Raw genomic sequence first — 14,264 nt, 5'->3', positions numbered from 1 at the left:
TGCACATATACATAGGTAAATAAACAGTAAATACACAATAAATACACAACAACGCATGCATGCATGCAGCAACGGTTGCTGCCTCTCCTTTTTTCTCCCCCTACATAAGGAGAGGGTTTTCTCTCGTTAGTGTTTATCTCTCTAAGGGTTTTAGGGTTTAGGGTTTATCCTGTTTATACGTAAACCCTAGCTAGGTGGCTAGTTGCAGCTAGCTAACTATCCATCTATCTATCTAGCTAGCTAGCTAGCTAGCCAGCTATCTAGCTAGCCAGCTATCTAGCTAGCCAGCTAGCTAGCTAGCTAGCTAGCTAGTAAATAAAGGACCGCAGGAAATAATTAAAATGTTTAACTCTCAGTACACCTGAGCTAAACTCGCTGCAGTTATTTAGCAGCAGCAAAGTATATTTATTAAAGACAGAGGCAAGCTGCTGCTGCTGCTGCTGCTGCTGCTGTTTCTGCTGCTGCAACAGCAGCAACAACAACAATTGGTAATCCAGTTGTTGCTGCTGCAGTTCCCATCACCCTTGTTCTGAGTAACAGGTGGATATGTTGTTTCTCCACCGCAGCAGCAGCAGCAGCAGCAGCTGCTGCTGCTGCTGCTACTGCAACTGTTGCTGCTGTTGCTGCAACGGCTGCTGCTGCTGCAATTGCTGCTGCTGCTGCTGCTGCTGCACGAGTGTCGCCGTGTGAACTGTGTCCTATATGCATACTTAGTCGAAGAGAGAGAACCCCATATCGGCGTCCTCCTCCTCCTCGGGCTCCTCCTGCTTTGCTGGCTTTCCTCCCTTCTCTGCAGGTGCAGCAGAGCCACCAGCAGCAGGGGCAGCAGCAGCTGCTGCTGCAGGTGCTGCTACAGCAGCAGAACCTGCTCCAGCAATAAGGTCCCTGCAAATACACATACAATACAACACCACACAATACATGATGCATATGCTGCAACAGGAATATACCCATGCATGCGTGGGTGCATGCATACGCGCACGCATGCACGCATGCATGCATGTAGAGTAAAGCGAACCAAAAACAGCAGGATTTACAGCAGCAGCAAGCCCTTTCTTTGCTGCAGCAAGGAGAACACGGGGCCCCACATGCCCCCTTGATAGCATGCCTCTTTGGTACTACGCCGAGGAACAGAGAGGCAAGCGAAGAGAAAAGAGAAAAGGAGAAAAATAATAAAACAATTAAGCAGACAAAATAAAGACAAAAGTTCATGTTGTTGCATCCACCCCACAGGATGCATGCAGCAACAGCAGCAGCAGATGTCCTTTCGTTGCCGCTGTTTTCTCTCGTGTGCAAGCAGAGAAAAAGATGAATAAAGAGTAAAAGATATGCAAGGGAGAGGCAAGAAGAAGAAGATTGCTAAGGAAGCAATATATATACAGAGAGTTACTGAGGAGTTGCTTACTCGACTTTGTGGTTCCTGAGAGCGCGGGCAAACAGACCCGGCATGTAGGGCTCAACAGATCCTCCTGCTGCTGTGACAAGTTTCTTAATATTTTCTGCGGAGATTTCCATTCCCTCATCAGAGAGAACTAGAGCGGCGTAGGTACACAGCAGCTCTTGGCGCTGGTTGTCGCTAAGGGAGGAGGTGGGGACTGCCGCCATTTTCAATACGAAAGCGAAATATACAACAACAGAACAATAAAAAACTTGTTCCCGCCAATTTCGCCTCCTTTTCACTCTTTTTCCCCTTCAATAATGCAACACAAAGACCCCATACATGCGCAAACCCACAGCAGCAGCAGCATGACGCCTGCGGGGCCGCAACGATGCGCAGCCCCCACAAACCCTACAGTGCATGCAGTAGCCCCATGTACATATCTCTGCATATATGGAATCAAAAAAAGAAAATAATTAATAATAAAAGTAAATTACGCAAAGAAAGGTGAATATTATGGGTATATATTCATACTATGTTAATCACTCGACCCATTGGGTTTCCCGTAACCCCCGTATGCAACACCATGTGCTGCAATCTATGTGCTTAATTAGGGCAGCAGACAAAAATATATTTCGTAGTTATATTTGACTGAATATTCAATAAAATTTAATACCTTTTGAATATCCACTGAATGAGCCTTTCGTAGGACCGCAACGAGCTGCAAAAGAAACGAAATACTCAATTATGTTAATCATCCACAACCAGCTTTTAGATCGTAAACCATGTAATGTAGAAGCTAAGTTATAAATATTAGGATTTACTAATGCAGGAATATGTAATCTAGAGGAACGTTATTCAGTTATAAGTGATACTGATAGTAATGTACCTACAAATGCGAAAAGAACAGCAATGCATATTTAGTGCCACTTACCTTGCTTTTTCCCATTATATGGGTCTAAAAATACTATTCATCAAGTAAAAAGATACACAATACTACTGGATTCGGCGTTTTTACATTCCCTTTGCCATTGTTCATCTATTGGCAGGAGGCGCGAGTCTTCGTTCATAAGAATGGGTTTCCCTTTCGCTTTCCGCCACATGCTTTTGTATTTCTACCCACTAGCGATGCTCTCTGCATATTTATTTTCTTATTTGTTTATTTATTTACTTACATACTTATTTATATGTACAGCTGTTCACTGAAGGGAGTCTGCTGTCAACATCACACCTCTCCTGTAAGTCCCCATCGAATCGCTGAGGCTAGGGAGGCCCGCCATTTGCTCACCTTTCATCACGATTTTCTGTCTAGCAACAAGTACTATCTGTAGAGCTCAACTCAGGATTAAACGCGGAAAGTTTCTCTTTTAAGTCGCATCTTCCATACCCGTCTTTTTTGGCACTGTGTTCATATGGTAAGACCCCCTCCTGACTGTTGGGAAGCGGTAGATGTTGATGTTGCTGCCGCCTTCTTTGCAGCTCAGGAAGGCTAACTTCGAATTGTATCCGCTGAAGTGTTCAGGTGTATTTAGAAACCTTTCACAAAATGTACTTTTTAGCTTTTGTAAGGTATGTCTCATCTGCTGTCGATGCAAGCCGTTGCTCCGCAGCTTTACAGCAAGGCGCACACAATGTCTGAAAAGGTTCAAAAAAGTTGTACTCACACAATATCCCTACAGTGCTGCGAACTTTGGTGCAGGGCCGGCGCCTATGCCCCGCCGTGGCATTCTGCTTCGTCCGTGTGAATGATTGGGTCTGTAGGGGATACACAAGCCAGCCATTCATGCTCTGAGGGAGAGGACGATGCTGGAGCCCCTCTAGCATTATCAGACTTTTTCTGTGCAACTGCCCACCTTCCGCGGTAGTCTAATTTCCGCAGGGTGGGCGAGGGAATGCCTTCAATGGTGGCAGCCACTGGGCAAGAAAGAGAAGGGAAATTGGACAAGCCTTGAGGAGATTCTGGCAACGACGAAGCAATGGAAGCTTCGGCCCATGGGCTTTGCAGGCGCGAGCCTTTGGCACCTTCATTTTCCTTGTGCTCCACCACCTGCGAGCGCTCCATTGGTGTGCTTGCTGGGGCCACTGAGATGCGGGGGATCTCGCATTCAGAGGAACCGCGTGGAGTAGCCCCGGTGGGTTCTCCTCCACCACTAGTGTATACTTGTGGAGGAAATGGTGGGTTTGTTCCTGCCACCTCCTGCTCCTGCCTCGCTGGTGTAGCTTGCGTAGCATTCAGAGTGTTGTGATACTCGATGGTTGTCGAAGGGCCTTCACCATAAGCTGAATTGTCTGCTTTGACTGGAGGCCTTAGGATTCTTTCTACAGACTGCCGACGCATTATTGTTATTGTTTCAGGCTCGCTGCACGGAACTACATTTGAAATCTCTCTTGGAGAAGAGCGGGGAAGTGGAACGTCTTGCCCACTGAGGGGGGCATTCGGCGTAACAGGGCCTGCACTGCCTTCAGGGGAAGCTAGCAGCTGCATGTCGCCGGATAATCCTATATTTATATTTGCTTCAGACTCCATCCCGGCTTGGTATGCACTTCCTTGTTCGGCCTTCAACAGACTGCCGCTGGAACTGTCACTGCTAGGGTCAAGTTGTGGCTCCTGTTGTTGTTCGGGGGGATGGTCCACAGCAGCACCCACCGCAGGAGTCCTTGTGTGCTCGTTTGTGCGCAAAGTCGCTGAAGCTTCTTCCTTCAGGGAAGCGCAATGTAAGTCAAGCCTAGCCGAAGGAGCTTCGCGTGGGAGTGGCAAGTGGGAAGCGGAATTTGAAAAAATGATTGAAGCTGAAGAACAGGAAGTGCGAATTGTTTCTTTGAATACTTCTTCTCTCACAGCACTGCTGTTTGAATCCCCAGCCTCTCCAGTCGGAGTGGGGGTGCCTGTTCTCAAGTGTCGTTCTTGGCCAACTCGCAAGGGCATCATTGGCTCGCTCCTGTTGAAACATGTATGGCCAGGGTCTTCAGGTGTTGTCGAAACAGTCTGCATTCTGTTTACAGGGTTTGGAGTATGGATGAACTGTTGCGACTGTCTCTCTAAATCAGTATTTAAACAATGGAGACGAGAGCTAAGCGCTTGCCCTTCGGAGCCAGCAAGATTGCTCTGCTGAAAGCCAGGGCAAGCGGTGTCTCCAAAATTCGCTGTTGTTTGATAACTCCTTGACTTGGGGTGTTGTCCCTGCATATTGCATGCTGCGTTCCAACAATTTTGTTCATGAATTTCTACTTCAGGGGGTCCGTTGTTAACGTCATTAAGACAGATCCACCGATGGTCATTTAAGCTTATTCCGTACCCTTGAATAGGGGACTGATCACTCTTAAACAAATCAGGAACATTGCTTGCACTATGCGGTAGACCGCAAGCATTCAGAGACACATTTTCTCCTCCAACGGGGTCACGCACTTCCCTATCCGCAAGTTCAGCAGGCTGCTCCACAGCAAAATCAATGCAGCTAAGCGAAAGGCACATCGACGATGCTAGTTTCCTGTTTTGAACACATGCCGCCCTTGCTGCTTCATACAATTTTTGCATTTTCTTCAAACGCCTCTGCGCTTCGGCACTCTTGCGTCGAGCGGACTCAAGCTCCACAACGAGGAGCTTGAACTCCGCATCCCTACTTCTTAGTCGGTCATTGCTGCGTTGAATCTCGTCCGTCAAACGCGCAACATGGCCGTCGTATGCCTGTTTTAGAGCTACTGCTGCATTATGCTCTGAGCGCGCACTGCTATGAGTAGCCATTGGCTTTTGCGCTGGTAGATGCGTTGTGCAAGCGACAATATCTCCTTCATTTTTCGCTTCCATTGTAGGCTGCATGAAATTTACACACTCAGTCGCCTGTCTATCTAGCTGAGCCCCTAGCCCTTTCACCTGCCTCTGCGCTTGCGGAAGCTGAGATTGGAAGCTTGGCTGCTCCTGTGTGAGCATTATGTTCGCTTCATTCTGTTCTGTACAAAGGTCATACTTCTGAATACGTAGAGCTGCTCTCATCAAGTCCCTTTCCCTATCATCCAAAAGACGTTCCCTTTTTGACAAATTCGTTTCACGCTCAGCAAGCCGCGCCTCCAATTCCTTTTGTTGGACCAAGCGGGCCTCGAGTTTGCTCCTTACCTCATGCTCTGTGATTTGCGACTCGAATGCATGTGCTTGTTGACTTCCTGTTGCTCGGTCTACTGCTCTCTCTAGCTGCCGCATTCGTTTTTCGTATGCACTTTCTAATGTGGCAATGCGCTGGTCCAAGGCATGCCGGGAGTCCTCGCTGGCAGCAACTAGTCGTTTTGACGACTCGCGCAGCTCAAGGCCTTTTAAGTGGGCTTCCAAAACTAGCATCTTGTTCTGCGCCATCTCTCTCCATTCATCCCACTTGGTGTCGGCCACCCCGGAATTTCGAGATGGGGGGTCGACAGATTCAGAAACCACGGATTCGATTTTTTGCTTGCGAGCACTTCTGGGTGGGCAAGAGATCCCCTTCGCCCGCTTCGCTCGTTGCATGCAGTCAGTCCGCCCACTTCTGCAGGAAGAGCTGGTCCCCCCATCACTCGGGAGGCAACGATTCTCGCCTGCACTAGATGCTCTATATCTCGCTGCAAACACTGGATCTGTGCTCCTTCGCAAGCTGGCTGCTTGTCCTGCACCGAGCTGGCTTGCAGCATGTATCAAGCGGTCGAGCAGATTCCACTGAAGCGCTGAAGAGGCGCAGGGAGTAGATGGTCTTCTGAGAAGATCCTTTGGTAACTGTAAAACGGCCTGACACTCCTCTTGCGACAGTACATCGCTGTTCCGCATGTCTGCCTCAGGACAAAGTACTCCAGCTGTGTGAACAAGGCCGTGAGCCTTCAGCCAAAGAAGAACAAGCGAGAGAGTTGCCTTAAAAACAAGACTCTTCCTGGACTTTTCCGCATCCTCTCCGCATTGATCTGCACCTCCATATCCATAAACACTCTCCCGCTCAATTGCGCAATTCAACAACCTTCCCGACAGGAAGTAACGCACCTGACATTCGAGTTGCTGTCGAAGTTGTGACTGAGACAACAGAGAAAGCATCCTTCTGGAGGCCTCAGTAGCTGACGCCATCGGTAAGAACCTGTTTTCACTGCTGCCTGGCACAGCAGCCTTCCCTGAAGCCTGTTCCATCACGTTCCAGGTAATGTAGGGAACTCTTCACGTGCTACCTATGCCTTCACTGAGTGGCTGCGTATACGGGAGGACGTGTTCAGATAGGATGAAGGTGATCAAGACCCTCTTTCCGCGTGCAGAGAGCAAACCAGTTCTAAACGCATCTTAACCAACCACGGGCAGCTTTGCGACGTCTCGAGATTCATTCAACTATAGTCAACACACAGAGAACTACAACGCCGCTTCACGTGATTCCTCCAGCTATTTACCCTCATACACGATAAGCACGCAGTGAACCTGGTGAGGGTGTTTGAAGAAGCATGTTTATTGCCAAACTCGACAATCAATTCTGCAGTGGTTCCTGCTTCATCCTGCGGTACCAACACCGATATCGCCACTTTCCACACTCCAACATCAATAAGAATACGATGTTCACAAGGCTATATTCTAGACAAGCCAAAATAATGGTGATAAGATGAACAGAAAAAAAAGACGGATGATGATGCGCCGCTGCCGCGAGTGGATCTACAACTCAGCGTGCAACATGGCGTTAGTTTAAAAAGAATAGCCCAGAATTTTCACTAGCAGGCATATCTAGAACATCTATGACAGATGCAATACAACAAGGACAGCAGGCGTACGCTAGCTGGCCCTTGCTTAGGTGGGCCAATGGACTGTTTCCCGTTTGCATCCAGCACGTACTACGTACAACACACGTGCTCAAATTGCAGCAGGCTATTCCTCTGAAAAAGCATCCCCACTTAATAATGGTCCTGGTGAAAGGGATCAGCAACTCCCGTACATTGGGAAAACGCGTTCTGTTCCTGTGTGCAACCCCCTGTTGGTGCCAGCCCCAATGGTGTCATAGGAGACACAGCAATATACTAGTGTATGCATCTTTTTCACATACAAACCTAAGCTTACTGTGTGTGATAGAAAAGTGAGTTTTAATGCTACCGACTGGAGCTAAGTGGAGCTGTGGTCGGTCCGGTTGTCAAGTGGGTTGCTGCCGCCTACACATGTGGGTGCAGCTGGCTTGAACCTTGTTAGCGTAGGATATAACGCAGTCAACAACAGTTGATATTTGTACTCAAGTACATATGCCTGGCCAGCATGTAGCTGACACACTATTGATGGATTCGACTGAAACTGAGGTGCCATTAGCAGCATTTGCAGCATTGCAGCGGGCTGCGGCTGCGTGGAGCATGGCGCTGCCAAATTTGGGGAGACACCATGAAAAGAACTAACAGAATTTCCCGTAGGAATTAGATCAGTCCAAAGCATGGAGCCATGAGGGAAAATTGGCCAAAGCCGCAGGCAACGGCGGCGCAGGCTCGACAGCAATCGAGACAATAAACTAGGGAGTTCCTCATGAGCAGCTGGCTTCCCCTTGAATCTTGATGTTCCCTTGGCACTGTGGAGAAAAGGCTCGGTCTTTGCGTCCGTGGTATACGTGCCCATAATTCGGCGCCACGGCTACCGGGCCGTAGGCCGTTTGGCTGCAACCAGTTTGCAGTTTGTCTCTGCTAGTCTCCTTATGCTTGATCGTAATTATTATATATTGCCTTCTTTGCTCACTACATGCAGTGTTTAGCATTCCTGTTTTGGACCTGAAAGAAGTAGAGCCTGGCCGATCCTCTCCCCTCTGCCGCACCCACATGTTCCTACCCCTTTCGTATTTGTCTGCAGCTCGTCAATGCCACGTCACAGACCCTAGTGTAGCTTACCTGCAATGCTGATGGGCTGCTGAGACAGTGTCATGCTGCAGCAGGTGCCCCAGCAGCTCCTCCCGCTACAGCTCGTGGTTCCATTGTTACTGGCCCTCCCCCAGCAGCAACAATCGCTACTGTTGCATATGCATCAGGGGGTTCCGGCTGACCTTCTGTTGTGGAAGCCAATAATGGTTTATGGGGGCCCTTCTACGGAAAGAATAGCGGGAAACATCTTCGGAAAGGCTTGGTCCTCGCTCTGGTATTTCGAGGTGACAAAATTTAAAAATACAACGACGACAGCCTGTGTAGCTGTTAGTAGTACATTCAGCCCTTGACGGTGGACAGCCCAATGCAGCACAACAGTACTGTCCATCGGTTTGTAGCGGCCATTTGAACTGTGTACAACAGCAATTGCTCTGGTATCACTGCATTGGTGCATCCGCGTTCCTTTCCTCGTGGAAAACAGACTGCGGTCCTCTCAGTATTGAGGATGCAAATGCTCTTGCGACCGCTTATAGGCGCGTCCTCTTATGCTTTTCCGGCAACACTGTTCAATACCGTCATGTGAAGGCAGCAAGAGAGCCATCCGACCAATGAACCACAGCATACCAAAAACTGTGTAATGGTTATCTTCCCCAACGTAAAAGTCGCTCGCTATCGGAATACGACCTACTTCCGAATTACAGCCTCATTTTACTCCTAAAATTATACCGGCCTTCGGGTCAGGTTTGCCACCGGCTGAGCGCGATCTCAGGCATTGTGCCTTTGAATAAACAGGTACCTTCCCGCTGTGTTTTCCGGTGATAGCCCCATTCCGCTTCCTGTTCTCGGTAGCGCTAGCAAATGTTGACTGCTAAAACGAGCTTAACTGAACTCGAAACTTGATCATGGTGGGGCTGATTCGTTTAGCCATCATGCTTATTTTCGCCATATCCGGCCTCTCCTTTTTCTCTGGATAGCCCCCAAAACGAACAAGTCACTACGTCAGCTTGTTGTTGATAGTACCCTACCTGAAGTGAAGCTGTCCATTCTTCGACTCATTTTTCGTTTAACAATGTAAATAAGCTCATTCTATGCAGAAGACCGGAAGATCTGCCTGCCCAGCAGCACTTGTGCAGTTAGCTACGTCGTCCCCCCTGGTCACGACTCAAGGCGCATGTCTGGACGCTGGCAGTCTGTCAGGTGGCTGATCAAGGGTGATGCTCTTCCTGCACCTTTCCAGACACCCCTGAACAACTGATAATTGGGCTGACAAGGTGTGTTTTGCAAAAAACAGTAGAAGGTCTATGTAGACAAAAGTAGCCTGGTGCGGGGTGTGAATAAAACCATCTCCAAGGGTCTTACCCTTTGTGCCTTTCAAGCAGCAGGCATGTCTCCCACACCGTCTTCTGCTAGAGGTAATGGAGCGACTGGGAACATAATCGTAGTTGGCAACGCATGAGCTACTCTGATTATGCACATCATAATTAGCTATAGTCGTAGCTGGAGACCCAGAACCCCACTCTGATCAAGCATACCTCAATTGGCTGCAGCTGACCAAGAACTGATATGTTCCACGTAGCCTCATGTACCAGCATGCAATTCGGAAGAGGCGGATGCTTCCAAACCATCTTCTCTTAGTCCTCAGTGATTCGATTGCGCGTCCAGGACTGTTTCCCTTCCTGTGCCTTTCTATAACCATCGACTGTGGGAAGTTGCATGTTTCTGCCATGCAATCCTGGTAAGGCACTCATTAATTCCAGTTACGCTAGGAGCAAAGAGTTGCTCACACAGAGCATGCACCACACTGTTATTCTAATGTGGTTGTGCATAACGAGGTCCACCGCCTACCTGCTCAGTCACAATCACAGTCCGCAACTTTGCAATGAAAATGCAGTAACCTGCGGCACTATGCCCTAGAGGCATAGTGTGGCAGGCTAATACACTTTCATGCCAAGGGAATGGTACAAAACAGTTTGTGTCAGTGTGTACTTCAACTGAAGTGTGACTTCCAGGGGAACAAAGGTCTCTACACTTACTTTTGCCTGCACTGAGCTCGCGGACTGTCTACGGCTCTGTGTGCGCGTTGCTTATGTAACCGTCTTCCGGCGCATCAACCCTCCCACGCATCATTTTATTTCTAGATACACCGGCTTGCAGTAAACGCCAGAAATTCACCCAGGACCGTGCGAAACCTTCAGACGGTTATTCATATAGCGTTTCTACACATTAAACCCCAGAGCCGATATATTCACTCTGATGCACCGTTCTGTAGAGTATCTTACGTTCTCCCTATTCAACCATTCGTAGCAGCAACGGTACTGCACAGGAGCTTCATGGTTTCTACACGAAAAAACGCACCCAAGAAATGGCTGCTAAGTAGTTGGAAGGTAGTGTATGTGAAGGCATTCACAGATCCGTGCCTGAGGACTCTCATACTATCGTTTTCTTCGGTTACTGAATCACTGACTAGCTCCTCTCAATACAGAGTGTATGTCCGTTAATTGATTAGAAGTGCAAAAGAACGAAACGCTAAAAACATTAAATTTCACTCCAGTTATGATCAGTAATTTTGGTGGGAATTCCTGCATGGAGAGTACATTAATGCTTCGAACCAGTCAACTGGTTGTGTGGCGGGCATAGCGCTCCCCACTTACCACCCAAACTTCTTATGCGTGAATACTCTGCAGATGAACTTTATCTGTAATGGTCTGTTCTGCCTTCTCAGTTGGTAAATTCTTGCATAGATCATGCATGCTGAGAGTTATACCAAACTTGCGGCTTCTGCCAAGGAGTGATTTTATGCAGCGACAGCAATCTCGAACGGTGCTACGTTGGACCTCGCGGTTACAGCTGGACATTAGCTAATTTTGCTTTCGCCATTTTTTTTGAAGTTTGCAAAACTTGTGTGTTCTTTTGCTCACTGTCCCGCATACAGTCCCGCAGTGTCTCGCTGCGAGCACAAGGTGGGGCTTCCTGTGAGATGCAGTGCCATGCTGGAGGCTTTGTTCTGTAAAAGAGTCGAGAAAACAAAAACGTTACTCATTGGAATCAACAGAATGAACATCCTTCAAGGCGACTCTCGGTAGTGACCTCAGGTTAGTTGTTCTGTATCGTTACTTCGGGAGGACAAACTGGGTTATACACACTACTTATCAGCGAACATTAAGGTCCGAAGATGGATTTTATGTACGAAGGCCGTAATGCAGGGGTCTTACTCCACTTAACTTCTCTGCCTAGCAAATGCGGCATTGTCGGCGACTTCGGGGAAAGCGCTGAGCCGTTCCTAGCGTACCTCAAGGAAGCCGGATTTTCTTACTGGCAAGTACTACCCGTTGGACCTTGCACCTATTCGCAGTCTCAGCCCGGTTGTCCATATTTGAGCACAAGTTCCTTCGCCCTGAATCCTTTGCTGGTTTGTCCTGCTGGTTTAGTATCTCTCGGTCTTGTCACAGTAGAAGAAGTAAGCCAGTTGGTGACCAAATGGCAGGCAAAGCAAGAGGAGAGGAAAGCCCTTAGAGCAGAATGCTCCTCTCAAGATACGGTTGAATGCTGTGACTTTGTTGATTACCATGTAGCCAAGGGCTACAAGGATGAATTGCTAGCCATTGCGTACAACGCATTTATTAGAAAGGCCCCTACAGAAGAATACGAAGAATTCTGCAAGTCCAACAAATTTTGGCTGGATGGGTATGTGCTATTTGAAGCCATACAGGCAAGGCATCCCCAGGCCTCCTCATGGCTTGAATGGCCAGAGGAATTTCGGTCATATAAAAGCCTTCAAAAGAATGAGTCATTATTGCAGAGCCTTGAGTTGCTAAAGCCAGACCAGAACTCCTCTGAACAAAAAACTGCAGGACCAATTGAGCAGCTGCTACCACAATTCCACCGTTTCGTGCAGTTTATCCTTTCTCAACAGTGGAGCCAGCTGCGTCGTCAGGCCAACAAGAACGGGATTAAAATCATGGGTGATATAGCCTTTTATGTCAACATGCACTCTAGCGATGCATGGAGCAACTCCGAGATGTTTCAGATGGATAGTACAACGAACAAGCCGCTCTACGTTTCGGGTGAGGGGGCCGGTAGATTGCTAACAGATGACTCCACTATTATTAACACTATGGATGATGTACAAACAGAGCTACAGCAGTACTCGTGACTCCGAGTGTGCTGTTCAGTGCCTGCGATGCAGGCGTTCCGCCCGACTATTTTAGCGCAGAAGGGCAACTTTGGGGGCATCCTGTATATGCATGGGAAGCCCATGAGCGCACAAATTTTAGCTGGTGGACTCGCCGTCTTGCAAAGAGTTTTGAGAAGTTTGACGCATGTCGACTTGATCATTTTCGTGGATTTGAATCTTACTGGAGGGTCCCGTATGACTTCGCTGTACAGTATAAAAGCGCTAGGAATGGGGAATGGGTGCAGGGGCCTGGTACGAAGCTCTTCGACGGAATATTCAAGAACATGGGCTGGGAAAATCCCAGAGTAAATGTTGCGACAGCTTACTCGGAGGCACTGAGCAAGCACACAAAGCCGCCAACAATAAAGAAACGACTTGCCAACATTATCAGCAAGCACGCTGCTTCTAAATCGAAACCGCTGAAGAAGAACTCTGGGGCGCCGCATTCCTTTGGGATGCCAGGGGGAGGCGAGCCATCTCAACCCGCACCCTTGCTAATAGCAGAAGACCTGGGCTTCATTACCCCTGAGATCGTGGCTCTTAGGGATAAGTACAGCATATTTAGCATGCGCGTAATGCAATTCGCGTGGGCAGACAAAGAAAAGGGCTTACGCTGCGAGCATCTTCCGTACAATCACACGCGAGACTGTGTAGTGTATACTGGGACTCACGACAATTCGACTTCACAATCCTGGTGGAAAGCAGCTTCTGCTGAAGAGAAGAAGCATCTTTTGAGCTATCTTGGTGAGAACTCTATGCTAATGCTAATATACTTCTGCATTAAAGGGCCAAGACATTAAAAGAATGCCCGGGACGGCCTGCCGACCCTCTAAAAAAGGCTTTCCCAAAACAGGCAATAAGCGCTAGGAGAACGACAGCATGTCCTTCCCGTTGACATACAGGAATTCCCACAGAAATATGCTTGTGGGAGTGGTCTTTATATTTGTTCGATGGGCATGTGTTTAGGCTTGAGCGAAGAATCTCCAAACTTTGCACCGCACAGGGTCCTAACCCACTTGGCACTTCTCAGTGTTGCGAACCTGGTCATCCTCCCAGTCCAAGACATATTAGGCCTTGACGACCGAGCTCGGTTTAACCTTCCAGGCGTCGACAGTCCGAAAAACTGGAGCTGGAAACTCAACAGCCTGGAGCCTCTCTATGCTCCGGGAAACCTGAATCCCCTCCGCGAAATGCTCATTCTGTCAAATAGATCCATTACATCCGAGTAGTTTCAACTATTTCCCTAGTAGTTATACAGTGTTCACTGGCACAGGCTTAATATTTTTGATATGCCAAATGTGAAAGGTATATCTATGTCGATATCCTGAGACGTCAAAAACGTTTGATGAAGGCCAACAAGCAGATAGCGCAGAGCCACAAGTAGTCATTTAGAAGGAGCACTTATGGCTCTCCGGGATGCTCTTGGTGTTGCGTGATCAGCAAGTATTCCAAAGCTCTTCCTGAATGGTGGGGCTGTAATCTTGTCGAGGTACTTGGTCACACACAGCATAAAGGTGAACCAAGGTTTGCAAGGCACCCATGAAAAGACAGCACATTTCTAGCAGTCGCGAGTTGGGGTGCATGCAAGTAATATGAACTAGCTTATAAGGCGAAGGTTTCCTGGCGTCAGGGAAACAAAATACTGAAATTGCCTATGTCCCAGGTGCCACTGGACGATCATACTAGCGCGATCGAGCATTCTGTTGCAAACAACGAGTTCCTGCAAACTGGTTGCAAACTGCCAGGTACTCGTTAGTCGTATGACTTGTTTTACAACATCCATAACATGCATGTCTTCCCACTTCCAGGCAAATTCATAACATCCGCATACAACCGTCCAAAGGCTTGCATGCGGCATTTCTACCCTAATATTGCTAGGTACGCAGCTTGTACTTGCCC

General features: G+C 48.2%; 3 protein-coding genes across 3 annotated transcripts; 1 reads left to right on the top strand and 2 right to left on the bottom strand.

Moving 5' to 3' along the window:
• Positions 1-710: 710 nt before the first annotated feature.
• On the bottom strand, positions 711-1,605 carry EMWEY_00003220 (60S acidic ribosomal protein P1, putative; the record flags this gene model as incomplete). The annotated part of the gene is made up of 2 exons (XM_013477655.1): positions 711-885; positions 1,406-1,605. 2 exons carry the CDS (start codon positions 1,603-1,605, stop codon positions 711-713), a joined length of 375 nt encoding a protein of 124 aa, XP_013333109.1.
• A 1,481-nt stretch (positions 1,606-3,086) lies between these two features.
• Positions 3,087-6,512, bottom strand: EMWEY_00003210 (hypothetical protein, conserved; the record flags this gene model as incomplete). Its single annotated transcript, XM_013477654.1, has 1 exon — positions 3,087-6,512. One exon carries the CDS (start codon positions 6,510-6,512, stop codon positions 3,087-3,089), a length of 3,426 nt encoding a protein of 1,141 aa, XP_013333108.1.
• A 4,851-nt stretch (positions 6,513-11,363) lies between these two features.
• Positions 11,364-13,594, top strand: EMWEY_00003200 (4-alpha-glucanotransferase, putative; the record flags this gene model as incomplete). The annotated part of the gene is made up of 3 exons (XM_013477653.1): positions 11,364-12,255; positions 12,378-13,109; positions 13,332-13,594. 3 exons carry the CDS (start codon positions 11,364-11,366, stop codon positions 13,592-13,594), a joined length of 1,887 nt encoding a protein of 628 aa, XP_013333107.1.
• Between the last annotated feature and the right edge of the window lie 670 nt (positions 13,595-14,264).

This window comes from Eimeria maxima, genomic scaffold, assembly GCF_000499605.1.
Source record: "Eimeria maxima Weybridge genomic scaffold, Emw_scaff16, whole genome shotgun sequence".
NCBI lineage: Eukaryota > Apicomplexa > Conoidasida > Eucoccidiorida > Eimeriidae > Eimeria > Eimeria maxima.
Note: the sequence above shows the minus strand (reverse complement) of the source record. Positions and strands in the feature narration are given on the sequence as shown.